The sequence below is a fragment of the Notamacropus eugenii genome, chromosome 4 (assembly GCF_028372415.1).
Source record: "Notamacropus eugenii isolate mMacEug1 chromosome 4, mMacEug1.pri_v2, whole genome shotgun sequence".
NCBI classification, from domain to species: domain Eukaryota; kingdom Metazoa; phylum Chordata; class Mammalia; order Diprotodontia; family Macropodidae; genus Notamacropus; species Notamacropus eugenii.
Window position 1 is genome coordinate 11,265,941 of NC_092875.1, and position 27,989 is coordinate 11,293,929.

The window sequence follows — 27,989 nt, forward strand, 5'->3', positions numbered from 1 at the left end:
AGGCTGACTCATCTGACCACGTTGAGTCCCAGAGAGATGCAGAGACTTGACCCAAATCCCCAGAGCATGGCTGAGCCAGGATCTGAGGCTAGTCTTTCATGCCTCCTCCTCCTCTGCCTCCTGCGTTGTCTCAGTAAGACAGGTGACCAGGGAGGGGCACCATCAGTTGTTTGGATTACTGAAGCTCCCCCCCCCCCCCCCCCCCCCCCGTTGCCACAGTGTTGTACTTCCTTGCCAGGCTTGTCCGTCATCTGTTTCCCAAGTTCGTTAGCTCTTTCCTTTCCCGGTCCAGATGGCCCCCGGTGTCCTTGGATGACAGTGTCATTTCTGTTTGTCCCTCCAGTGATCTCTGTCACAGTGTCACTCACTTTGCCATCTGCCTGCCCCCAGTAGTTAATGTATTGTGGACCTCTTGAGTCATTCACCCCTCCAGAGGTGTTTCTAATCATGGTCACATTTCTAATTCTCCTTGTGTATCACTCATCCTTTGTGCATTTATAGACAAGTATTTATTAAGCACTTAGTGTGTGCCTGGCATTGTGCTGAGCACTGAGCACATAAAGCAAGGTGAATACACCATCCCTGCCCTCCAGGAGCTTCTAACAATATGTGCAGGTACCAGGACATACAAGGCAAATGTAGAGTAGTTGGAAGCGCTTTAAAGGGGAGGGCTCCTCAAAGCATGGGGGGGGGTAGGGGAGGACTTGGAAAGACCTCCCCAACAAGGTGAGATTTGAGCTGGATCTTGGAGGAAACTGGCAGAAATGAGGAGGGAGAGCATTCTGGGCAGGGGGAATGGTGAGTGCAAAGACAGAGAGGTAGAAGAGGAGGGGTAAAGGGTGCCTCTGTGACTGGGGGCAGAGTATGTGTCCAGGGAGTGAGGTAAGGGGAGATTGGAAAGGTAGGATGAGGTCAGGCCACATTTATGTTTGATCTCCTAGACAGTGGGAACCCCTGGGATCAATTGGGTCGGGAGAGGCAAGATCAGGCTGACATTTTGGGAAAAGTAGCCTAGAGAGGGTGATTGGAGTGAGGAATGGCCTGATTTAGACCATTACCATAGGTCAGGAGAGGTGAGTAGGGATTGACCCTGGGCAAGACTCTTCACCTCTGCCTACCTCAGTTTCTTCAACTGTAAAATAGGGATCACAGTAGCACCTATTTCCCAAGATGGTTGTGAGGATCATATATAAAGTGCTTTGCAAACCTTAAAGCTCTAAGTAATGCTTGCTACGATGATTATACTAATGAGGGAGGGTACACCAGTAATACCATTAGAGAAGAAGACACTGCCAGCCTGCCCAAGGACTAGAAAGGCCTGCTGCAGCAGGTGGCGTTTGAGTTAAGACTTGGAAGAAGCCACGGATGTCCAGAGCTGAAGGGGAAGCCCTATGGTCATAGGGACAAGCCTGTGCCGAGGAACCATGATGGGACTCAGAGTGGGATGTGCAAGGAATGGCCAGGAGGCTACAGAGTGTGTTTGGAGAAATGGAAGTTGTAGGGACACTGGGAAGGCAGAAGGGGACCAGTTATGAAGAGCCTTAAACGTCATGCAGAGGAGATAACCAAAAGCACTGGAGTTTATGAGTAGTGGGGTAACATGATTTGACTCTGGTTTTAGGAAAGTGTGCATTGTATTTTTTAGTGGTGGCTGAATAGAAGCTGGGTTGGAGCAGGGAGAGACTTGAGGCAGGCAGATCCCCTCAGTAGCTACTGCTGTAGTCCAAGTGTGAGGGAATGGGGGGGGGGGAGTATCAGAAGAGAGAAGTGTAGTTGAGGTTTTTTTGCAGAGGCAAAACTGATGAGAGATTTTGCAAAGGTGAAATGGACAAGAATGCCACAGAGGTGAAATCAACTTGAAATGTTGCAGCAGTGAAATGGACAAGAAATGCTGCTGAGGTGATATCTACCAGCGTGGACATGGAGGGTGAGAGATAGTGAGGAGTCCAGCATGATTCCTAAGGTGTGAGCCTAGGGGACTGGGAGGATACTGGGCCCTGAGGCAGTGAGAGTGGAGAGGGAGCATTAGGGGAACACCGGATTTGTGTGGATTTGTATAGTTGCCTCCCCTGGTGGAACCTGCTTTCTGTGAATTTCTTGGGTCATTTTGCATGCCTCCCTCCCAGGGTTGGACAGCCTTCAGAGGAAGGTGCATGTTATTTTCCAGATTTATTACACCCTTTCTCATAGCAGGCAAAATTCTGCTATCAGATAGGTTTGTAGCTGTCAACTGAGAATGTGAAAGGGAAGGAGCTTAATTAAGATCTGTCTCATCTAAACCTGACCTGGGCACATTCAGTAGGTGGTGTTGAAGTGGACAGTCAGGAGCCCCAGAGATCGCTTGCATCAATCACATATATGAACAGTCTTTAGATTTACTTCCCAGGGTATGGGTTAGCATTCGGCAATTAACAGCTTGTCTTCTACATGGTGTTAAGTCTCAGTGTGAAATGGTGATCAGGGCATGTTTTATCTGCCAAGATCTTGGAGTTCATCATTAATCCTTGTCCTCAAACAAAGAAAAGGCACTCAGAGGCTGCCATTACCACCACCACCCTTTTTTCTCAAGGCTCAAAGATGGATATTTTAAAAACATAAGCAAACAAAATAATAGACCTCCAAGGATCTGACTTAAGGTTAGAAAAGAAAAGGAAATCTGCTTTAAGGCTTCCAGCTTGAGCTTCCCTCCTCCTTGTATCTCGTCCAAGATCCTTCTCCACCACCCGCCCGTGCCAAGACTCGTGCATTTGGTGGTGTATGGCATCAGATGTTACCTGTCACTTGAACATCTTCCTTCTGCTTCATCCAAGGAGCAGCATGACTGTGCAGGCAGTGTGACAGATACAGGTGCAGTGACAAAGGCCACACACAGCCTGTGGGCTCCATAGTTTTGCTTGTTGTCAGGACTGCCTCATGTTCACAAACAGCCAAGCCATGAGAAGGAACCAGAGAAAAGTTTCACAGCCATCTGTGAAAAGCTGAGATTCTCTGATTCTGCTTCTGGCAAGCTGGGTCCCCAGAGGGCAATTACTGTATGTCCCCAGAGTTCTAGGGGTGACCCTGAGGATTGCTGGAGTTTCTAGTAATGTCAATTATAAGCCTCCACTGGTGTGCTTCTATTGATGAACAGTCAGACTTAATTGGCTTTTATATTTTAGAAAGTATATTTACTGAGTAGGTAAAGCAAGAATGGTCATTAAAGAAACAACCCTCCAAGCCAGGGTTTGCACACACCAGGACCCTGGGTGCAGTGGGTCAGGATTATGGTAAAGTAGTAATGGAATACATGAGGAAGAATCCCTGTGCCAAAGGTGAAGTCCTCACGAAGCTCCCCTTAGTTGTGTCTCTGATGAGCTTCAGGGCCCAGTCCCCTCATTGAGTTTCCTTGTAGTGACAGGTTGGTTCTCGGTGTGTCTCTCAGCAGAGGTCATTGTCAGCCACTGCTGCTTCAGCAGACACAGTCCCCGACACCAGCAGACTCCCCAAGTCTCTGAATTGTGACCTGGGCAGTCCCTTCTCTGGACACTCAGTACCTTTGCTCAGGGGACTGTTTGCCCTTGACGCATCTTTGTCTGCTTCTCTCACTAGTCAAAGTTCTCCAGGAATGTGGTCACTGGGGGGAGTAGGAGGAGAGAGGGAGGTCCTGGGGACTCCCTCTCAGGGGCCTAGAGTGCTGGGCACTGGGCTGAGTCCTTTACAATCATTAAATTGTGTTAAAATCATCACACAGCTCCTAGGAGTCAGAGGCAGCATCTGAACATGGGTCCTCAGCCTTGAGAGCCAGATACTAATCACCGCCTTGGCACTTGAACCCAAAGAGGACATGAAGCTGGTTGGTTAATTAGAGCAAAAGTCGTCCACTGACCCTTCTAAGAACTCGGATGGCCAGCCCAGCTCCACGTGGGAAGGCCAGGGTGTTCCCTTCTAAAAATGACAAGGGACAGTTTTATCAGAGGAACCCATCCTTTACAGAGGAGGAAACTAAGTCCTAAGGAGGGGTAGGGACCTGCCCAAGGTCACCAGGGAGCAAGGGTCAGATCAGCTTTTCTTCCTGCTTGCTATTCTGTCTTGGGGCATCACCAAAGTACATGCTGGAGGCTGGATGGTTCTGTCGGACCCATACCTGCTCCATGATGCCTTGATGTGTTGGTAAGCTGCTCTCCAGGCCAAGGAGCCATTTAAAAATTAGAGGGTGTCCCAAAAGTCTTAGAGCACTCCTGAGACAACCTGTAGGTGTCCTCCCTGGTAGTATCTCGTAAAATGAGATAATGATTGTGAAGCACTCAGTCCAGTGCCCAGCACATGGGAAGCGCCTGGTAAATGCCACCCCACAGTGATGGTGATGGCTTTACCTTTTCTGTGCCCATGAGTACTTTTGTCTAGATTACCCCTCTCCACTTCCCTCCTCATATGTCTGTCTGGTGTTTAAATCTTTCCTAATTAAATGTTTTTTCTTTCACTCATCTTTATACGTACTCCAGGCAAGCATGAAATTTGAAGGAATGTCAGTGTTCCCATCATTGATTGAGCAAAGACTGTGAACTCTCCTGTTAGTTGTGATCTGTGTGAGTGTCCCTCCTGGGCCCTGGGTAGCAGGTGACTTTGGTCAGGTTCCTTCCCGACCTCCTTCAGCGCCTCCCTTTGGAGGACTGCCCAACCTGGCCAGGGTGGACCAGGGAAAAAGACATCTTGGGCCGCTCTGCCTGCTGATGGCCCACAGCTGGTGCAGAACTCCCATCGAGATCAGAAGCAGCTGCGCCACTGAATGCTTGTACGGCTTCACATTTTTTCCTCCTATCAACCCCTGTGGTATTTAATCAGGTTTTCTGCTGTAATTTTAATGCATCTCAAGGACAGAGATACATCATTAGACACAAACTTGATATCGGGAAATTTGAACTGAAAGAATTCTGAATCGGTGTAGAATGTTGGCCTCCTGGCTGCTCCACATTTGTAAATGCCTCTGGATATGGTTCAGGGTGTCGTTTGCCGAGTCTGCTTGGCCCCCTATCCCAAGAACACTGGCCCCTGCTAAGTGCTGGTGATAGAAAGGCAAAGGCAAAATGGCTCTGCTGTCCAGATGCTCCCTATCCAAGAGCATTAGGCATCTAGGGGGTCGCTCGGAGCAGGAAGACCTGAACTGAATCCAGCCTCAGGCACTTCCTAGCAGAGTGGTCCTGGGAAAGTCACTTTACCTCTGTTCGCTTCAGTTTCCTCAACTGTAAAATGGGAATAATTATAGCACCTACCTCACAAAGTTGTATCAAAGGAGATATTTGGAAATAGCTTAGGACAGGGCCCAGCACATAATAGGTGCTCAATATATGCTTTTTCTCTCTTCCATGTCACATTCTTGGGACTTGTGTGTCTAGGTTGGGGCCAGCAGAAGTCCTGGGCTTCTGACACATGGCCCATTCAAGTTCCTCTAGGCCCAGCTCTGTCACGCTCCCAGAACAGTCATGATTTGGGCAACTAGAGAAGGAAAGTGGAAGGAAGGAAGGAAGGAAGGAAGGAAGGAAGGAAGGAAGGAAGGAAGGAAGGAAGGAGGAAGAAGGAAGAGAGGGGGAAGATGGATTAAGTACCTACTATGTGTCAGGCACTCTGCTAAGTGCTTGACAAACATGATCTCATTTGATCTCATAGCAACCCAGGGAGGGAGGGGCCCTTATCATCCCCATTTTTTACTTGCCCAAGGTTATCCAACTAGTAAATGTCTGAGACTGGATTTCAACTCAGGTCTTCCTAACTCCTGGCCAGTGCTCTATTCACTGGCCCAGCTAGCTGTCTCTGGCAAAGGGAAGTGAGCCCTCTTGCTCCACAGGCCTGCATTCATCCCACTACCAACAGTGACCTGGAGGAGCACTGGAGCACTAAAAAAAAAAACCTAAATCCATTCTTCCTTTATGTGTGCAGTTGTAGCCTTTTGCTTGTGACATGCCAGTTTAAATGAAAGTCTCTGTGCATGCTGAAGCCCCTGCAGCCCCCTTCCTGCGACCCCACAGGCTTTGGTGACCCCTTGGCCTTCCTGGCACTGACTGAGATTGAGACAAGAAGGGCATAATGGGAGCAGGTAGAGAAGGAGGAGGGCATTTGGCTGGAGAGGAGCCAGCTGGGGAATTAGGAGGACCTGGTTCCAGACTCCCTCTGCCACCCACTGGAGACATCCTATCCCCTCTCTGGGCCTCAGTTTCCTCAGCCGTAAAATGAAGGTTTTGGCTTGATGGCCACAAGGGTCCCTTCCACGCTAAATCTATGACCCAGTGACCCTGAGTCCCAGAGAAGTCATCTGTGCTGCACGCAAAGGTTTCTCGTGGGGTGCTCTCCAAGCAGTGGATTTAATCTAAATTTGAAAGCAATCCTCCTGTAGCTAGATGGACCAAAGTCTGTAGCTAATGGTGCTCAAAGCCCAACAACTTGCAGACTCCCCAGGTCTATGGCCGCACAGCTTGACTCAGCCTCCCTGTTTTGACTTGGGACTTCAAGAGAGCAGCTGAAGACTAAAGCTGAGCCTTTCACACGGGGGATTCATCCCCCAGATGGAGACACTGGAATGAGAACATTTCCAAACCTCATCTCATGCTCCCTGTTGTTTGGACTTCCCCAGTAGGGAGCTATGAGAAGTATGCCTTTGAAATCAAATCACCTTTCCTAGCCAAAGGAATTAGGCTCTAAGCCCTTTGGAAAACTGAAAAGCTATCTGGCATTGTGGGGGGGGGGGGGCCTCCCAGCATGCCCCCCACCATCTCCAGGCACCACAAAACTCGATGTCCTGTACCTGCAGCTCTTCAGGTTTTCAAGGGGTTAAGTGTGCCTGGATAGTTAAGGCGCGTTGTCTGCAGGCCTTAGAACCCCATCAGTCTGAATTAGTAAGGAGAAAAGGACCTTTGCTTTGACATGTTCCATATGTGGTGCACCTCCTGCCAGGATCCAGGGGACATAACCCCTCTTGCCCCTTTGGTGGAGGGGTGGAACCAAAACTCCCCTACAGGGACCAGCTTGGCCGGGGAGTTTCTTAACCTTTGAACTGTAAAAGCTCCAGTAATGCTCCTTATCGATTGCAAGGTTAATCTCGGCTTATTCTCTCCACTGACTGGCCCAAAGTACGCTGGGGTGTTGGATTCTGAATTGTTACCACATTCATTACCAGCTGTTTTCTCTGGACCATCCATAATTCACTTCAACAACTGTTGGAGCCCTGTGTGCAGCACATTCTGGAGGATTCTGGAAAAAAGACAGGGCCCTTGCCTTGGTTGTGTTCTCGGTTTGCTGGCTAACATGGAATTCCTGCTGCTGCTGCTGCCTCCCAGGCCTTGTCCCTGTGTCACATATATATGTACGTACATATTGACATATGCATGTGTCTAGAAAGCAGCCAGGGATATCACCGGCGCTGTTTGAAGTCAGAAATTCTGTGAGCAAACACCGGAAGATCAAAAGCGTTCTCACATGAATGAAATCAATCCAACAAAATTAAGAAGAAAAGTAGTAGGTGCAGTTGTCTTTGAATCAAACACCTTTGATGAAAATTGGACAAGCCAGAATCTAAAGGCATTTGATATAAAAATGGAAGACAAGCCACGTCTCAGAAAAAGGTGGGAATCATTTTCTAGAAATGACGTACAAGCGATCAAAAACCAAGTTGTTTAAATGTTTCAGATCACTAATAGGGAAAATTGAGATGAACACAATTTTGAACTGTTGCGTCCTATCCATCAGCGTGGCAGCTGGTGGCACAGTAGTTAGAATGCTGGACTTCAAGTCAGGAAGACTAGAGTTCAGATCTGGCCTCAGATACTAGCTTTGTGACCTTGGGTCATTCACTTCTCCTCTGCTTGCCTCAGTTTCCTCCACATGAAATAGGGTTGTTGTGAGGATCCCATGAGATCCTTGTAAAGCACTTCGTGCAGTATCTGTATATAAATGCCTGTTCCCTCCCCTCCTCTTGACAAGGACAGAAGATGGAAATCACTGAACAAAATGCAGGTGCATTCACACGTCATTAATGGAATCATGAATCGCTCTGCCCCTTTCTGGGAAATGATTTGGAATTATGGAGGAAGAGTTCCCATGATGTTCCTCCCTTTTGATCCAGTGATAACACTAGGGGGCTTATTCACCCAAGGAAGTCAGGAGCAGAAAGAAAGGTCCCCAAAGTACCAGAATGTTCCCATTAGTGAGCAACAGATGGGAAATCATGAACTTGAGGCATCTCCTCACTCCCCTTGCCCTTCTGGAGTTAAGCAGAACAGGCCTAATCTGGGGCAAAGGAAGTGAAAGGGAGAGACCCAGGTGCCCCCCAGGCAGGGATCACAGAGGGACAGTAGAGGAGTCAGGAGAGCACTTGGTGTTGTCAACGCTCCCAGGGCAGAGGATGCCCAGAAGGAGCAGGTGGTGAACAGGGAAGTCAGAAAGGAAGAGGCTGTACCATCACTGGAGATCTTGGCCTCTTGTCTCAGGGGTCTGTCAGTGGGCGGACCCTGCTGCCCCTGGCTCCTGGGCAGGACGTTTGGCAGAAGTTTGCCCAGGACCTCGTGGGTTTTCTTTAATTCTGTCCTTTGGGAGGCGGTGGGTTTCCCATGGAAGCTCCACTTCAGAGATGCCCATTTTTGGGGAGGGGGTAGCCTGTGAGGAGCATCTCCTGACTACCTCTGGCCAGAAGATGGCAGGATTCTGATAAAAAGCTGTTGAGTCTGCTCTGTGTTGTAAAACTGTCCTTCATCAGCGTGTGCTCTTATTAAGCACCTATTGTGTGCCAGATGCTGTGCTGAGCTGTGGGGCCTTTTGGGGAGGTGGGGAGGGGTGGGATTTAATCAATAAGATTTTTCTTTGCTCTGTGTTTGCCTTTTCTGGCTCTCTTGTTAACACTCTTTGCAGCATAGTACTTAAAAAAAATCCGGCTCTAAGAGTCACAGAAACATAAGCTGCAAAGCTATGAGAGATGCAACCCGTGCTTTCTGATGAAAAGTGGGAGCCTGGGCACTGCCCCCGCTCTGGCAGATGGGATAGGAGGCCTTGGTTTTTACCAGGAAAACGAGCTGTTTGGATCCCTTAGAGTTGAGCCCCAGAGAAGACCCTTGGCTATAAGCAACAGAGCTGTGACTCGAACTCCAGGCATGGGCTTTTGCCTCTGGTCAGTCCAGAGCTGCCATCACCCCTCCTAGAACCCTGGAACACAGACTCTCTGGGGACAAGAACTCTTCTTTTCTCCCCTGCTGCCTGACAGAAAGCGCTCAGGCTTGATGGTTGAAGAGACTTGGCATCCAGGAATGAGGAAGTGATTGGTGGTCTCCCCAGGGTCCTGTGTTCCATTCTGGTGCCACCAATTAAGATGGACATTGATAAGCTGGAGAGGATCAAAGGGAGTCCCTCAAGTCCCTGCCCTGGGTCGGGATGGAAGGACCTGGGGGATAGATTAGGGAGGAGACAGAGGAGCCATTGCAGCACAATCTGGGGTTAGGCCTGTCACATGGTGGGAGGATCATTGGTCCCACTAAAACAGAGCTGTCTCAGCGTGGAATGGTCCTGCTTCCTCAGAGGCTACACACTCTCTGACCTTCTCTTCTCTCTCTTTCCCCTGGCCAGAGGCAAGAGAGCTTTCTGACCTTTACCCATCTCTCTGTTGTGACCCAGCTCACCTGCCTGAGGGGTGGGGGGGGTGTGGGGCTCACACTACCATTCAGTCTGGTGTTTATTACCTTGCCCACACTCCCAGGACTCAGAGCTCTGTTGTGTGAGCAGCCAGTGGTTACAGCCAGCATTGACAATCCACTGCTATGTCCATATTGTATTAGAGTTGGGCTCTGGGGAATCCCAGGATGGTCAGAGCATGTTCCAGGCCCTAGTTTCTGTAGCTACAGCCCTGACTGTGTCCTCATTAAGGGTAATGGGGTCATCCCATTGGCCAGCCAGGAACACTCCCCCAAACCCTTACCTGCTAGAGATGGGGGTGGGGGGTTGCGTGCTAAGCTCTCCTTGGGCAGTACTGAGGCAGGAAGATGGGGAAGCTAGAAAACCCATTAGCTGTCTGTTTGCCCAATATCCCAGCTCTGCTCTCAGTACACAAAGAAATACAACAGGCGGAAGTTGTTTCACATCCGAAGCAAGATAAGGTCCTGCAAGCTTGTGATGGTTGTGGCCTGATAGCGTCAGGCCTGTAGAGGGGCCCCCAGACAGATGGATGGGTGCCGACAGCTTCCCTCACTAATCTCAGAGGAAGAGGCGCTTTGAGCCAGCATAGTGCTGATGCTGGGGAAGGGCCCTCCTGGTCCTGAGACAGAGGATGGAGAGATGCGGTTCCTTTAGGGGACCCAGGAACCTGACAAAAGAGGACACTGAGGCTCACACAGGTGGACGCCCACCCTCCATGGCCTAGTTTAGCCAGAACAAGCCTTTGAGGACTTCTATTCAGTAATTCTATTCAGTAACATCAAAGGCCTTGGTTTCTCTCAAACTTTTCCGTATTCGAGGACTGAAACATATAACAATTTGTATTTCATTATGAAAACTTTGCTGCTAAACTTTGTCTGGCTTCATTCCTATTAATCAGTAGGGATTTACCAAGCGCTTGAGGACATGCACAGGACACGGGCCTGATGTCAGGGAGCACATGGTCCTGTTGGGTCGCCTGAGCAAACACAGGAAAGGGCCCTGATAGTCCAGAAAGGCAAGCAGACACCTGACATGTCAGCAAGCCTCTGTTAAGCACTTTCCCATGCCCAGCGTCCTGCCAAGAGCCAGGCCTGCAAAAAAAGCTCTTGAGCTCACAGGTATCAGGGGAGATATAGAAAGTACAGGGAATCAACAGAGAAGGGTAGGCTAGAGACCCTGAGGGCTGGATGGATAGCAGAGGACAGCTAGGTGAGGCAGAGGGAGTGACAGGCAGGCCCTGGCATCCAATCTTCTTTCTACCATCCTCTTTTTTAGTCGTTTTCAGTCGTATCCAACTTTCTGTGCCCCCATTTGGGATTTTCTTGGCAGAGATGCTGGAGGGGTTTCATTTCCTTTTCCAGATGAGGAAACTGAGGCACACAGAGTGAAGTGACTTGCCCAGGGTCACCTAGCCAGTAAGTTACTGAGGCCAAATTTGAACTCAGATCTTTGTGACACCAGGCCTGGTGCTCTATCCACTGTGCCAGCTTGCTGCCCTTTCTCTTCTCTATACCTGGGGAGGAAGTTAAATAACCACGCTGGTCTGAGCTGTTATAGCTGATGTTACCTAAGCTCAACTGTGCCCCCTGACTTAATTCAGCAGTTATTTGTAATTTTAATCACATTGCATTTTACAGGGATAGATAATCAAATCCCCAGAGATGTTAAAAGTGTGGCATCAGATCTAAAGAAGCAAACGTTACTTATATACACTTCCATTAGAAACTAGCCCTATTGTGACGCTGTGGCTGTCACTCACTGAGAAGACAATGGCTTCTCCCACCTTCTTGGGCTCATTCCTGGCGCTGCCTGATGCCCAACATGGTCTGGGTCCTGCTCTTTCTGACCCAGTCCTGGATCATCAGTTTGTTCATCGGGCCAGCCCAGCTCAGGCAGACCCTCCCTTTCAGTAACGTGGCGGCATTAGTTAGGTCCCATCCTCCCAGGCCCCCCCTCCAAGAGCATCTGCAGGGTGCCCCATAGCTTTGGCCGAGCCTGAAGCTGACGCCAGCCCTAGATGTTGGGAGGACAGTGTGTCTCTTTTCAAAGGGTTTGGGATGTCTGGGATAGCAGGGGGTTCTTATGTCCAGGATTACTGAATCTGCTCTTAAGGCCTCTCCTAGTCCTGGATCTGTCAAATTTACCCAAATCTCCATTTTTTCTGGCTCTTGGACAGCTTAAACGAGTGTAGACCAACATCGTGCCCTTGGGGACTCCTCCCAGCTGTTGGTTCAATCTTTTTCTCCCTGAGCTTCCTGTATCAGGCTGAGGCCCCTCCTCAGCAGAGTGTGTTCCATACTGGAAAGGTAAAGGCTGGGCCCTGGAAGTTCAGTTTTCTCACTGGCCTAACCCTAAGTCACTCCATTGTTCTGGGCTCCAATAAAGAGATGGATTTTTTTAGGGTTTAATTTTTTTTCAGTTAACAAAAATCTAGATTTTTTTTTCATCCCATGGGAGGGGGTCAGGGGAGAAAGAAAACTATGCATTGTAACAAAGATGGAAAGTCAAGCAAGGCAGATTCCTACATTGGCCATGTCCAATAAAGTGTCTGACTTGTTTTCCACCCTCTCAGTCTGTGCTCATCAGCTGTGCTACGGGTCCAGGGGTTGCAGCTGCTCCCTCAGGCATCGGTCTGTCTGTGCTGCAATGTTGTCACTGGTCACCGTATTCTTCCCCGGCTTGACTCACATCACCCGTTGGCATGACCCTTCCCAGATTTCTTCGAGGCTTCCCTGTGTTTCTTGGAACACTCTGTGTCTCAGGACATTGACATGCCAGCATGTGCTCCGCCAGTCCCCAGTGATCAGTCGCCCTCCTTTGAGGCTCCAGAACTCTGCCTCCCTCAAATCCAGCTGCGTTGCCAGCAGCAGCTTGGTGCTGATGGGTCCTTAGATCCTTTTCTGTCCAGGCTGTCCACCAGACCTTCTGTTCCAGGCTGGTAGTTTCCCTTTCACTGCTCTCAGCTTCCTTATGTGTGTTGTCTTTCCCTGTTAGAATGGAAGCACCTTGAGGACAGGGGCTTATAGTTGTATGCCCAGCAGAACAAAGTGCTGACTGATTGAATGGCTTGAAGGAGGAAACTGAGGCCCCAGGAAGTCAGGTGACTGGTCCAAGGTCACACCGGCTAGTCAGTTGAGGAGGACCCCTGCCTTTTTGCTGGCTTAATGTGTCGTGGTAGCCACAGACTTCTTGCCTGGGGAGGGTCCCTATCTGATGATGTGCCCCTCACAGGGTGACTGAGAAGGCCCCATCTTGTTAGACATGCTGACCACTCCCAGGTCCAGGAGGACCAGCCAGAGCTTGTGCTTGAGTCCCTTCACCTTCAGGATGAGGCACTGGAGGAGCATGTCAGTCAGCACAGTCCTTCCATCCCAGCTCAGTGATCTAGTGATGTACATCAGTCACCTCATGCCATCTTCACCACATTTGGCAGGTGGGGAAACTGAGGCACTGAGGGGACTTGCCTTCAAATCAGTCTTCTGTCGCTAAGGATCAGAGTCAGGACTCAAACCAATGACCAGGGACTTTCTTTTACATAATATTAGGCCCTTCTTTCATGCCCTACAGACCTACAGTATAGAAAATGCTGACTTTGGGGATCAGAACAGAGACTGAGTCCCAACCTGCGTGATCTTGGGCGAGTCACTTACTCTTCTGTAAGACAACAGGACTTCCCAGGTGCCTTTCAGCACCCTTGGGTGCTCACCAACAGATCACCCCAGAAAAGCTGCTTTAGAAGCAGATGGAGTCAACAGGCTTGTTGGGGCCTTTTAGGCAGGTAGTAAACATTCCTGCATGTTAATAGATAACATCTTCCCTGGGATTGCAGCTGACAGCCAGTGACTGACAGCAGGTGACTGTGACTGCCGAGACCACCAAGTCATGCTTGTCCTCACTCTGGGAATACAGTGACAGGCGAGGTCCTCACTGTCCAAAGAAGAAATCTGACCTTCCAACATGGCACAAACCATCTGTGAGGAGCTTCAAAGATTGCTTAACCCAAGCCCCTTCTTTTATCAACAAGGATGTTGAGACAGTGGAGTGGGAGGGCAGACAGAGCCAGGAGGACTTGGGTTCCAATCTTGCCTCCCACTCATAGCACCTCCCCCAAAGGAACTGACGTTTGTGACGCCCTCTGTGGACCACCCTCTGCGGACCTTCAAGCTTGCTAGGTGTGCCTGCTGAACCTGAGTCAGGGGGCACTGGCCATGCGCCAGGCTCTGTCCTAGGGGTTAGGAGTACGACAGAGTCCACAGGAGGACCATACATTCCAGGTCCCACATCTCATTTGTCCATCTGTCACCAGTGCTTCTCACAGCAGCTACACACAGTTGGTGCTCAAAAAATGCTTGTGTTGAATCTTGCTGCCTTCATTCAGCCTTCATGGCTCATTTACCACCGCTTCTTATACCACTAGGGGGTGCCATAATCTGGACTTAAACTCAGGAAGACTCATCTTCCTGAGTTTAAATCCAGCCTCAGATCCTTACTAACTATGTGACCCTGGGCAAGTCACTTCACCCTGTTTACCTCAGTTTCCTCATCTATAAAATGAGCTAGAGAAGGAAATGGCAAACCACTCCAATGTCTTTGTCAAGAAGACCCCAAAATGGGGTCACGGAGAGTCGGACATGACTGAAATTATTAAACATACAGCCTTGTACTGCTGGCCCCCTCCCCATAGAAACAATAGCTGAGCCCCTGATGATAAAAGCTTGGTGACTAGGCTCCCTGTAGTCTGGTGGCTGCAGGGCATCCCGCAGCCCCAGGATGGAGACAGCAGGCTCCCTGAGAAGCCCAGGCAGAGGGGAGGCAGGCTACCGTGGGGTGCCATGGACATGGGGAACCAGCCAGGGAAGCCCCAGTGCGAGGATGCCCTCCACCATCTTCTGGGCCTCCCACAGCTGCTCACAGGGTGGAGACTGGGCCAGGGCTCCAGCTCTAATCACACTACCAGAAAATCCCTTCATCCATCAATTGAATTTCGTGTTTTACCACTTCCAAATGGAAATTCTGGCTTTGTTTCTAATCAGCTTGTGGCATCATTTCAAGGATTTTTAAACATGGGGGGGGGGGGAGGAGGAGGTGGATTGAGATCAAAACTGCTCAAAACTTCTCCGCTCTGTCTGGTTCCCTAAGGTCGAGTCCCAGAAACCAGACGTTTGAATTTGGACAAGGTGGGAGTGAAGCTTCACCCAGACTCACAGAAGATCCTGGTCAACGCCAGCGAAGCAACTTCAGTGGCGCACATTTATGCCATCGGGGACATCACAGAGGTACATCCTCCCCAGAAGCCCATGCCAACCCCTGTTGTTTGCTAACCCCTGGGCCAGGTGGCTTCCATCAGCTCACCCTGCAGCCCAGGCCACAGCCTTTGTCTTGTTCACACCCAGCTGGACAAGGTGGCGGCCACTCTTTCTCACCCTGAATCAGAGAGAGGGTTAAATCAGAACTTCAAATGAGATAATTTTTACAATAAGCATACTGAAAAGAGTTGAAAATGAGACCTTTTAAAAGGGGACTTGTCCTGAGTATGGCAGAGTTGGGATTTGAAGACAGTTTGGCAAACATTGGCAAAGCCTGTAACCTAGTGTCTGTCAGACAGTAGGAGCTTCCCCCCTCCCTCCTTCTTTCCTCATTTCCCTCCTTTCTTTCTTCCTTCCTTTTCTCTTTCCTTCCTCCCTTTTTTCCTCCCTCCCTCCTTCCTTCCTCTGTACCACCTTTCTTCCTTCTTTCCTTCCTTCCCTCTCTTCCTGCCTCCCTCCTTCCTTCTTTGGTTCTTTGTGTCCTTCCTGTGTGGAGAGGCCCCAAGGCCCACTGTTACAGCCTCTTTCTTTGACACTAAGGCCTCTGCACAAGCCGTAGGGTCTGAAACTCCATCTTGTGCTGCTGAGCCCAAAGCCCTTTCTACTCTAGCCCCATGAGGTGACCTTAGACCAGTCCCCATCCCTCCTCAGGCCTCTGCTGGCTCCTCTCTGGAAGGAAGGGCTTGGCCCCACAGCCTCTGAGGCCCCTCTCGCTTTAATGTGCTCTCACTGGGGCTTGTTTTTAAGTCTGCTTTACAGTAATGGATGTTTCTAGACAGATGTTTCCTAATCCAAGGGGATAAGGAGTATTTGTTTTGAGCTCAAAGGTGGAATTGGCATTTCCTGGGACTGTGGGCTGGGAGCTGAAAGGTATCTGGACTCCCTCCTCCTCTGTCAGCCCAGGGTTTTTAAGAGCCTGACCAGTATCTCAGCAGCCTCAGAGGTGGAATTTGAACCCAGGCCCCTGTCAGTTTCTGGAGCCATGCTCTTTCCCTGGGTAGCACTGGCCCTGGGCTCATTTCTTGGATACCAGCCCTCTTGATGGACTTCTGTTTATTTCTGTGGTGCCCAACTTTGCCTCATTAGTTAGAGGGGGCGCTGCTCTGCTCTTCCCAGATGGGGCCCTTGCACCTCGGGCAGGTGTCAGGGAGGCTCACTACGGGCAGAGGTGGGCATGACTTTCCTGGTCCCTGGTGGCTGTCAAGAGGAGAGAGAACCCTGTGGTGCAGGTTCCCCTTCTCCACATGGGGGCCCACGGCTAAGAAGAGAAAGACTTCTGGCTTTAATTCTTACCCCAGGTACCCTGGACTGAGACTCTCCCTCTCACTGCCCCGGACCTCAGCATCCTTGGGTCACCTCTCAGGGCTCCAAGTCCTCAACCCCACAATCCCAAGAGCTGTCTCCTTCAAAATAGCTCAACCCCCACCCCTGGGCCTTTCACCACAGGAGACCTTGTCACATCCCCTCCACTGAATCCTCAGGTCCCCTCAATCTCAAGCCCGATCCTCATGGCCCCATGCCCTGTGGGCCCCCAAGAAGAGGGTTGGCAGCCACAGTGGACTGTCCCAAGAGCACTGTCGGACCTATCACCTCACCCCATCCCTGACCAGTCAGGGTGAGAGCCCTTTTCTGTCTCAGAATCATGTTCCATGACAGGAGACTGATTCCTTTGTGATGCCATTATCAAAATATTTTTAAAAACAGGTTCCCAGGTCCCAGGTTTAGGGGCAGCATCATGGGGGGGTAAGAGACGCTGGTGTTTGGATGCCATTCCTTATCATGAGAGGTCATCCCTAGGGGAGGGAGGAAAGAGCTGCCCTGAGGGGCTCCCTAGGGGGGCCCAAAGTCTCTGCAGCAGGGAATGAGGCGCCTGCTATTTGTGAGGTGTGCTGAATGTAAGACTTCATTCTTGACTAATCTAGCAGCTGATGAGTTTTAAAATATCTCCAAACCCTGAGCCTCCTAAGTGGGCCAGGATCGGATTCTGACCCCGTGAGAACATCCCTCAAGTGGTGGGGGGTAGGGTTAAGGAGAGGGTCACGTGGTCCAGCTGGAGAAGGGACAAGGCAGCACCTGCTCCTTTGATGGGAGCAGACCCCAACCACTCTCCCATTTCCCACAAGGGCACTGCCCAGTAGGGTGACAGAGGGAAGTCATAGGACCAAGGGTTCTCTGATCAGATGAGATTCATTAGTTACAAAGGGGCCAGAGTCACCTTCCTCAATAAAGTCAGACATGTTACCAAGTAACTGTTGTTACCAAATTACCATTTTAGTAAACTAAAATGTGCTACTCCCCCCCCAAAAAAAACTGTCTGAGAATTTGCTTTCACTGTTCCAAACTGGCGTGGGGGGTGTGGAAGAGGATGAGGTCCAGAATTGTGGTCATCTGCTCAGCTGTGGGCAGACGTTCCTGGGTAGGTGCCCTGCCTACGGGTCAAAGGGAGAAGCGTTTGAATTCTCTAAACTGAATCAGGCCAACTGAGAGCTATTTTCAGACATATAAGCCCTTCCAGTAAGACATCCAGCCTGAGACACTTCATCACTATGTGGCCCTGGGTAAGTCACTTCACCATGGTGTACCTCAGTCACCTCAGCTGTAAAATGGGGATCGTATTAGTACCTCCCTCCCAGAGTTGTGAGGATCAGATTGGTCAAATGCTTTGCGAGCCCTCCCAGCTCCAAGAAATACTCACTACCACTATTGTGATGTTAGCTGTGGTTAGCCTTCCAGGCATGGGATGATGTCCTGAGATTAGTGGTGGTGAGATGCTGCCCCTCTGGGCACTAGAATTGTAGGCAGCATTATTGGGGAATGCTCATGGCCAGAAACCAGATGTGTGCCGGAACACAGGGAGGCCTGTAGGTCAAGAATAAAGATTCAGGGAAACCCAAGAAGACTTGTGTGACCTGGTGCAGGGGAGGGTGGCAGAGCTTGTGACAGCCATCCCACCAGGAGCGCCATGCAGGCGCCGCTCTCTTAGACCAAGAAATGCATTTCCATGTTGGCTGTGGAGGTGTCTTTATTCCACAGCCTCTCTGCGCAAAGAACCACCTCCCATGATTATCGGGCCATACAGTTGTTTGGGAGCGCTATCTCTCCTTGCGAATGGTGTAGAAGACCTGATTATTTCAGGGGAGGCTTTTGTGTGCTTTCTGGATACACTCCACCCTCAGATAACACCATTATTCTTGGCCTGTGAACATTGTGTACATTCAAAAGCTTTCCTATCTGCGTGCCTCCCCTTTATCAGCCAGTGTTCCAATCCAAGGCTCCAGCAGTGGGCTCCAGATCAGCCTGGAGTTTGGAAGGGGTTCTGAGGACTGAAGGCCAGTGGGCATGAGGTCCAGTAGATCTGCCTCTGTATTTCCAAGGGTCTTGTCCAAGGAGTTCCTGGCTCCTGGTTCCACCAGTGTCGGTGGGATCCTTCCGAGCAGTTCGCGCCAATGGGAATCTGCCCTTGGCTCCAGGTCTTGCACTCTGCATCCGCGGCTGTCTCAGTCATTAGTCAGGCTTCACGGTATGCGAGGCATTGCTTTCACAATTTTATCTGCCCTTCCGATCTCCTCCTCATTTTTGGAATGCCAAAACAACATCTGTATTTCCTGCTCCAGTAGTGATTGGCAGCCACGTTTCAGGCAAATGTGTGCAAGAGAAAACACTTGGCAGGCCCGGTCTGGTCAATGGCATGTGCAGAGTGGAACGGCAGAGTGGAGCTGGAGGCTTGATGGATCCGGGACAAACAGGGAGGCCTGAGCTTGAGGAATCTGTCGTGGCCAAGCAGGGAAAGGGCAGATTTCAGTTTGAATCCAAACGGACAGCAAAGACATCGGCTTGGTAGTATGGGCTTAGGTTCCCATTCCAGGGGAGAGCTGCAGGCTGGTCTGGTGGCCGTCAGCCTCCTGGGTGCAGCTGAGAGTGCCCAAAGACCAGCCCTAGCCAAAGAGCAGAAGACCCTAAGCTTGGCTGAGCATTTCATCTCAGGAGCTTCCCCTGAGCAAGGAGAGTGGAGGAGAGAGAGAGAAAAGAGAGGGAGGGAGGGAAGGAAAGGGAGAGGAGAAGAGGGAATAGGAGAAAAGGGAGGGAGGAAGGAGTAGGGAGAGATAAAGACAGAGAGATTGGAAAATAAATGGAGTTAACTGATAGCCCCGAGATTTCCAAGGGCTTCTGATCCACTGGTTGAGTACTGAGCCTGACGTGGTTTTCAAACAAGTGTCCTTGGATCCTTTGGGTTGGTGATCTCATTCTTCACTGTTTTTGTCTGTGGTTTTCAGTAAACCCTCCCCAATGCCACACAGGGAGGAGCCGCTGTTGGCTCCTCAGCCTGGGCACCACTCATCCTGCGCTCCTGTGCTTCACCCATGCTTACAGTGGCCCAAGCCTCCTTTCACAATCCTCTTTTGGGGGAGGGAAAGATGTGGTCTTATCAATGTAGAGAGCACCCAGGGAACTGGTTGCCACTTCCAGTCAGTGGCGTTGTACCTGAGGTACCACCAAGAGGAGCTGGGCTCTTACAACCGACCCATGTCAGGTAGACGAGTCATTTGGTCATCCTCACAAAGGGCCTCTTTTCACATGGCTCCTCTTGCCTAAGTTATCTCTGGAGACCTCCCATGGGCTGCCTGGGTCACTGGGCATCCTTTTATTGTCCTCCTCCTGACACCATATGGTCATAAGCACATCTCCCTCAAAGGCCACCAAAGGGAGCCCTGGCTCCTCACCCCAAGGGTGCCCACCAGGTAGATGGTGGGCAGCGGCAGCCCATGAACCAGACAAGGGAACCAAACCCAGGAGTGAGTGGAGGTCAGGGGACTGTCACCTGCCTGGCTTTGAGAATCCTGGAGGCTGGGGGCAGGGACTCTGTCCAGCTCCCAGCTATGGTCATTTCTATCATGTTTTGTTCAGGGACGTCCTGAGCTGACACCTACGGCCATAATGGCAGGAAAGTTGCTGGCACGGCGTCTGTTCGGTCAGTCCACGGAGCTCATGGATTATGACAATGTGAGTGTTCTCTTATGAGACATCAAGTCGGGTGCTTGGCATAGTTCTAGAGCCCCTGTGGATCTAGAGACATGTGTCTGCCTGTCTGTCTGTGAGTGGGTGTGTCTGTGGGAGTGGGTAGGTGTGTCTGTCTGTCTGTGAGTGTGTGTGTGTCTGTGAGTGTGTGTGTGTCTGTGAGTGGGTATGTGAGTGTGTATCTGTGAGTGGGTGTGTATCTGTGAGTGGATGTGTCTGTGAGTGTGTGTCTGTGGGAGTGGGTGAGTATGTCTGTCTGTCTGTCCATGAGTGGGTGTGTGTCTGTGTGTCTGTGAGTGGGTGTGTGTGTCTGTCTGTGTGCCTGTGGCCTGGGCTGGCCTGTGCTGCAGGCCCATCAGCCAAGGTGGTGTGTCAATGCTCGACGCTTGCCTGTTGCGCCTGCTTCTCCCCAGCCTATAATAATGTCTGCCTTTGTTATGTCTTCAGGTGGCTACAACAGTCTTTACTCCCCTAGAATACGGTTGTGTGGGATTGTCGGAGGAGGAGGCAGAGAGACGCTATGGGCAAGACAACATCGAGGTACAGGACCCCACAGCAGTCACAAGGGGATGTGCAGGACACAAGGGCAGAGGGAGGTGGTGATGCAGGGTGGGCATGAGATGGAGCAAGCCCAACCTGGGGCGTGGCTCTCTCACCGTGGCCAGACGTGGGGGGTGGGCATCAGGAGCTAAGGATAGCAACATCAGGGCATGATGGGACCAAGCTGACTTTTTCATCGGGCTCAGAGAAAGGCCATTTGTCACTGGGCTTTTGCGTGGTTCTGGGGTCCAGGGGAGCATCAGATGCTTCTCATTGAAGGACTTGTGGAATGGGCAGACTTGAGCTGCTTCTGGACACAGTCATCACAGCATTCCCAGGGCCCTCCCCAGGGCCCCACATGCTCAGCCAATGGGAGGATACCTGCCCAGAAAGACCTGGCACTCTGCCATGACCCACCCTGCCACTTAGCAGCCTGGACAGGGAGATGGTGAGGGAGAACAAGTCTGGGGGGCTTTAACATAAGGGGCCTGTTTGGGGCGGCGGGCTTTGAACCTCTCCTGGGTGCCTCATGTCCTTAAAGACTGGAGTCCCTGAAGGCTTCTGATTCATCATGGGACTGCCCAAACATCTGCTTTGAGGGGATCCTTCTCTTTCTCATCCCTGGGTTCTCCTTCCTGCCGTGAGCTTCTCTGCCATCTCCTGCCCATGGCCCCAGTGCCAGCCTTCCCAAAGCCCTTAGGCCTGTCTGCCACATCAGCGGTCAAGCCTTCTGCTTAGATCTTGAGACCTGCCTTGACCAATTTGACTGAGCCAGCCTTCCCCTTTCCAGCACAGACCTTTTCTTTCAGTCTGAAGACCTCTTAAGGCCAGGATCTCCCTGTCTCCCACGGCCAGGATTTCACTCTCTCCCAAGGCCAGGGATCTCCCCATTGCCCAAGGCTGGGAATCTTACTGTCTCCCGAGGTCAAGGATCTCGCTTTCTCCCACAGCCAGGATTTCACTCTCTCCCAAGGCTGGGATCGCCCTCTCTTCCGAGGCAGCCTATCCCTTCTTGGAGAGCTCTCCATTAGGAGTACATTATTCCTAAGGCTCAGCCCAAATCTGTCTCTCTGCTACTCTCCTCATTGTTCCTCATTCTGCCCCAGGACCAAATAGTCCAAGTTCGATCCCTCTTTCACATAACAACCCTTCAGATCCAGAGTCCAGCCTTCAGGGCCACCTAAGTCTTCTGTCTAGGCCAGATGGCCCCAGTTTCTTCAGCCAATCCCTGGTCACCCTCCTGGCCTTCTCCAGATTAGCCAGGCTCTAGGCCTCTCCTGCCCTGGCAGTCAGCTTAGTGCCTCCCTTAGAATAGTGATAGACAATCATATCCCACTAGTGCCTCAGTCAGCCTGCATTCCACCCAGACCCCCATATCTTTTTCTCCCTGCCTCCCCAGTCTTGTCCAAGAGAAGTTGTTTTTTTGGGCCTAAGTGTAAGGTTTTACATTTATCACCACTGAATCTCCTCCATGTGTGTAAGGGCCTGGGCAGGACTTCCCCAATTTCGCTACCAACTCAAAGAACAAGTCTCAGATTCACTTTCTGTTTCCAGCCAAGGATTCTCTTTAAAAAAAAAAAAAAAAAAAGCTTCGATTTTTCCCTTCAAAAACTTCCACTGCCACTGCAGATCTCCTCCTTCCCACTTCAGTTGGCTTTGGTGGGAGCAGACCTTAAAAAGACTGGCCCCTTCCCTTGTTTTCCAGAGAAGGTGCCAGAGGCCCCTAGAAGTCACAGCAGTCCATGGTTACACTGGTCGTATTGAGCTGAATGCACCCCAGGGTCCCCTTAGTTGCCACATGAACACATCTGGAGGCGTATCCTCCAGGCAGCTGGGCATGTCCCCAGAGTTCCAGGTGCTCCAAACCACTGGAATCAGGGCTACAAATGCTCCATCTGTAACCACTGCCAATGGAGAAGGACCATGGGGTTTACAGGCTCTCTGCGGAACTGTCTGCAGTCTGCCTGTCCAGCCCAGGTGTTCAGGACCTCCACGGACAGGGAGCTCACTCCCTTTACCCCATCTGGCCTTCCTTTTGTGGCCTTTCAGCCCTGCCCCTTCTTTGTCAAGGGCTGTCCTGAGTCTGTGGCCTAGCTGCACCCCAGGCATCGGTGTCTTTTCATGAAGTTCCAGTATTTCCTCCTATCTGGTTCTGAGCTCCTTCAGGGCACCTAGTTCATTTCAGCCTCTCTCCCTAGCTTGCTCATGGGGTTTCTGTGAGGATTGAGTGAGATCCCATGTACTGAGCATTCTTCAGACTGACAAGCGCTCTTGTTCTCGGCTGGCATGGGTATTCCCGACCAGATGAGAGGGCAGCATGGGCAGGTACTGGGTCATTGCCCCCTGCCCCTTGCCATCTGGCAGCAGACTCAGAAAGGAGACTTTGTGCCAGGGCTCCCACAGCAGAAGGTCTGGGCCAAAACAAGTCTTGGCATCGTCTGCTCCATGGGTTTCCTCCCCTCGTGGGTCCCTTTCATCCCCCCCCACATTGACGTGCCGTAGTCCTGACAGCTGGGGCTCCCTTGTGGTGGGCTGGTTTGCTGACCCTCTTTGATGGTGCCGTGCGTCTCAGGCCACATTTGGGAATGTTAATTTGTGTTCCATAATGGGGAGCAGCCAAACAGGCTTTGTTTATTTTCCTTTCTGGACTGTTTGAGTCAGAACCATGTTCTCTGAAGCTCTATTAATTGCTAATAGCTGCACAACACATGTGAAAATCCAGCTCATTTGTTACCCTGTCGGGCCTCAGAAGAGTCTACACCCTCCCCATAGGTGTGGATGGCCTTTGTGCTGTCCTCCACATCTTCGGCAGAACCCCGGCCCAGCTTTCTGAGAGCTTCCTGGGGAGGGAGATGTTGGAGGTGAGATGGGGGTGGGCACACACCCACAGGGGCAATGCTCAGCTCTTTGTCTCCCCCTTTGCACCCCAGAAATTCCCTGTGGACCAGCTAGTGGCCTGTGAACTGGCACCTAGACATTCCATATGACTCTAACATGCCCTTCCCATGCACACACAGACACAGACACACACACATAGACACACACATAGACACACACACATAAACACACACATAGATACACAAACACACATACACACACCCAGGGCCTTACAAATGGGGGCTTCTTCCATAACTATGCTGTCCTGAGCCCAGCTGACATAGATGGGTCAGTGCTCTCTCTCGAAGACAGGCGCTGTCTTTCACTCTGACTGCTACCTTTGGTGGCTCCAGCGGGAGGTGGACAGCGTGGGCATCCCTGGCTCAGGGAGATGGCTGAGGCTCCTGTGCAGCAGGGGAGCCTTTGGGGTACCTTGATCCTGTGGCCTTTCCATGAAAACAGTGAAGGGAAGGAGACACTGGGCGGTTCTCCCCAAACCAGCCGAGCACCCCTGGACTGGCCAGACTACTAAGGCCGTGCCAGGGGGTGCTTGTTGAGTGAGTGAGTGCTTCAGTCTTTCTGAAAAGCCTGATTTCATCAGTGTGGGCCCACCCTCTGCCAGCCCCTCCTTTGGGCCACACTCATCACCCTGCGGCCTGACCCAGCACAGCCAGCCCTCGGATGACAGACACCTGCCTGGCACCCCCACCCCACCCCCCCCGAGCCTGTCCTGGGAGTTTTTCCAGCTTGGTGGGACTTGCCAGTGCTTGTTTTTTTTCTGGCATGGCCTCGGAAAGCCCCCATCCCCTACACGTTTCCAGGAGGTAAGAGAAGAGGCCTTGAGTGGAGGAAGAAGCGAGGCGTCTATTCAGGAAAGCCCACGCTGGGGAGACGAAGCCAGCCGGCGGTGACCCCGTCCTTTAATAGGCAGATGGAGAATGAGGGATGTGTGCGTTCTGGACTAAACCCAACACAGCAGTGAGGAGCCAGCCCACCATGGGAAGCCATGGGGGCAGCGACCGCTTTGGCCAAGAATGCACATGCACGGCGAATATTGTGGATTTACATCCAGCCCTCGTCTGCCACTTTGGTTCTCTGGGGATTCTCATATTCAGAATAAAAAATATTTTTTAGAAAGAGAAGAGGATGAGGCCCAAGGTAGCATGTTCCTCGATTTGGGGAAGGCAAACTTCAGAGAAGATTGGTGGGTCCCACAGCCTAGGCTTTGTTGAGGAAGTCAGAGTAGAAGGGACCTTTTCAGGTCTACTGAAGGGGGGGGGGGGCCCACTGGACACAGATTGGGGCGGGAGGCGTGCCCAAACAATGGTAACACTGTAATAGAGGATGAGTGGAGACTCATGGGAATGTGCTGTATCCCAGGGAGTTTGGGAAAAGTCACCAGATGGAGGCAAGGCAGATGCCACATCTTCGAAAAAGGGAAGAATTTGCCCAGGATGGACCCATGAGCCTGACTTGGTTTGCTGATGTCGTCCTTATAAGCTTGGTCAGCGGAATGATCACTCAACATCCTGAGAACCAGCCCAGGCTCAGCAAACCTGGGGGATGCTGGCTTCCCTGGTGCCTGTACTCTGGACAGAGGGGCTTGAGGCCAGCTCACGATCTGTCCACAGGGCGTCGTGTGGAGTCTGCTCAGCCCTGGTGGAGCGAGAGCAGTGGGGAGTCCAGGGGAGGCCATCTGAGCTTGGTGGACGCCGTTGGCTACAGGAGCAGACACTGGTTCCGGCCTTTGTCGTCGCTCTCAGCCCTGCCCCCCTCCCTGGCCTGTCCCCTCCCGTCTTCCCAGCATGCTTTGCTCTTCCTTCCACACACTCTTCCATCCAGCTATCCGGGCCTTGCTGCTGTTCCTCCCATGTAACATCTCCCACCTCCTTGCCTTTGCACTGCCTGGCCCCCATGCCTGACATACTCCTCTTCCTCACCTCCACTTCTTAGACTCTATCCCTTATTTCCCTAAGACTCAGCCCAAATGCAGCTTCTACGCAGAACTTTTCTAGGAGCCCCTTTCCCATCCCACCAGAGTTGCCTTGTAGCTTTGTCCCTAAAAGTGTGCATTGGGACGTGACCTCCTCAAGGCCAGCACTGACTCGCTCTGTGTCCCCAAAGCCTTGGGGTTCATGTCTCTCTGTTTCAGATTTTAATGATGTGTAAAGGCTTCTGCCAGGCACCATCTCTGCAGATCCCTCTGCCAGGCACCATCTCTGCAGATCCCTCTGCCAGGCACCATCTCTGCAGATCCCTCTGCCAGGCACCATCTCTGCAGATCCCTCTGCCAGGCACCATCTCTGCAGATCCCTCTGCCAGGCACCATCTCTGCAGATCCCTCTGCCAGGCACCATCTCTGCAGATCCCTCTGCCAGGCACCATCTCTGCAGATCCCTCTGCCAGGCACCACAGTTTACAAAGCTTGGATAAGACAGCAGCATCATCCCACTTGCTAAGATATTTTATGCATTTCAAATAGTGTCATAATGTCTGTTTGACTCCTCAAAGGACCCTAGTTTCCTATGTGATTCTGATGGAGGTGACAGCCTGCCTGCTACTTAGTGGATGACCTTTCATCCATCGCCATTAAGACCCTCTTGGGTGCCAGGTGCTGTCCGAGGTGCTGGAGCCCTTGCCCTCCAAGAGAATGCTACCTGTTGGGTGAGGCACCATGGACCTATAGGAGCCCAAACTACAAGCCAGGAAAACTGCAGATAGCTGCAGATGCCCCTGAATGAGGTAGCGGCCTGCCAAGCCTCGGAGGGTCCTAGGGGCAGAGTTAGGCCCTGCCTTGGAGGGTTTGGGGCAGGGGCTGTTGTGAGTACAAGGGCCATGGTCCCTTGCCCTGCCCTGAGCTGATAGCAGCAGCCACTGTTGCGATGGCCTCAGGTGACCATGGGGCTGCCTCCTCACAACTGGATCAGAGCTGGTGGCTCTGGCGGCTCTGCTGATGCGGACGCTCCAGAAGCTTGAGCTGGTTGACCCAAAATGTTCACAAGGCGGGGGCTGCATTGGGGCCATTCTTTAACAACAACCTTTTTTTAATTCAGGTTTATCATGCATATTATAAGCCTCTGGAATTTACTGTGACTGAAAGAGACTCCTCTCAGTGTTACATCAAAGTGAGTATTTGGCATAATGGATAATGTCTGTGTCTGTGGAACGCTTCCTCATCAATCCTGTGAGAGGTGGAGGACAAGCTCCCCTGCCTGTTTGGCTAGAGAGACAGTGACTTAATCAGGGTCCTGCTGTTCATGGCCAGTCCTTCTGTATCACTCACAGCTCCAGGAGCAGGTGCAGAGTTTGGGTTTGGGTGGATGAGTTTGGTCTGAAATGATCAGGAAAGGGAATTCTCCCAGTTTCACCCTGGTCTTCCCCACTGTCTGCCCTCACCCTTCATTGTTCAATGTTGCCAGCAAGTAGGAAGAAGAAAGATGTCCATGCTCAGGCCTGGGTCTGCCCAACTCCCCCCACACCCCACCCTGGGCTTCCTTCCATTCCTGTGGGATTGATTACAATATCATAGTTCATTCTTGAGCCATACTGGACTCCCTAAAGGCCATGAATGTGAGAGGACAGACCCTTGGTGTGTCGTTGACGGCGGGTGGGCCAGAAGATGCAGCTGCCTCTAGGCTGGCCTCATGGGGGATGGATTGTTTTCAGATGGTGTGCTTGCGAGAGAGAGACCAGCGGATTCTTGGCCTTCACTTCATCGGCCCCAACGCAGGCGAAGTTATTCAAGGATTTGCTCTTGGGATAAAGTAAGTACCAAAGAATGTCTTCAGTTTATAAAGTTCTCCTCCTAAATTATTCTGAGATTATAGAGCATAGCTGCTTCATTTTGGCAACACTACAGTTGAAAAGACTCCATGTTTTCTGTTACTTTTATGTAGTATTATATATATTTTCAGCAAAAATACTTAAGGTCTTTATTAAGATAGCACAGATTTAGTTTGAGAAGATCCCAGCTTTCTTCTGCAGCCAAATGTTATTTAACCTCCCAAAAAGTCCTTTCGAGTGCCCCCCTACATTCTGGCTGCCTTGGGGGCCTCCCCGGAAGAGGCACATCTCACCCTCAGGCCTTCCGAGGTATTGTCAACCTACCTGATTTCAGGCAGGGAGAATTGTAGTGTTACTGAAAAGGGAATCTGACCCAGCCATCCTCAGCCAGTGAGGGCACACCTACTGTGCGCAAGGGGCACACACCTTTGGGAGGAAGGAAGCTGCTCTGGGACCATGGCTCTGGGCTCCCTTTGGGCAAACAGACCCCAAAAGGCCCCATTTCTGTTCTCTATCATACGGGGTGCATCATTCACTCTTCTACTGTGGTGCTTGGGGCCTCAGTGAGGAGGGTGGCTCTTCCTCATATGGAGCGTAAGGAAGAGATTCCCATCTCTCTCTGCTGCACCATCTGGATCCACCCTGCTGCGGAGAGAGAGAGAGCTTTAGGTTGTCCCCAGAGATATGAGGTTTCCCCTATATGGGAAATCCCCTCTACCTCCTTGCCTTGGGAGACAGCTCAGCACCTAGTGGGCAGCTTGCTGGCTGGTAGGGAGGCCTTGGGGATGTGATTAAAATCAGAAGTATTACCATCAGATG

At 51.3% G+C, this 27,989-nt stretch overlaps 1 protein-coding gene across 3 annotated transcripts in view; it reads left to right on the forward strand.

The window, feature by feature from the left end:
• TXNRD2 (thioredoxin reductase 2) overlaps positions 1-27,989 on the forward strand; it is an 82,868-nt gene that overhangs the window by 48,017 nt on the left and 6,862 nt on the right. For all 3 annotated transcript variants that reach the window (XM_072599783.1, XM_072599781.1, XM_072599782.1), the window contains 5 exons: positions 14,788-14,924; positions 19,860-19,955; positions 20,418-20,510; positions 26,441-26,512; positions 27,054-27,151. In XM_072599783.1, the coding sequence (XP_072455884.1) occupies positions 14,788-14,924; positions 19,860-19,955; positions 20,418-20,510; positions 26,441-26,512; positions 27,054-27,151 (496 nt within the window). The remainder of the gene's footprint in view (positions 1-14,787; positions 14,925-19,859; positions 19,956-20,417; positions 20,511-26,440; positions 26,513-27,053; positions 27,152-27,989) is intronic.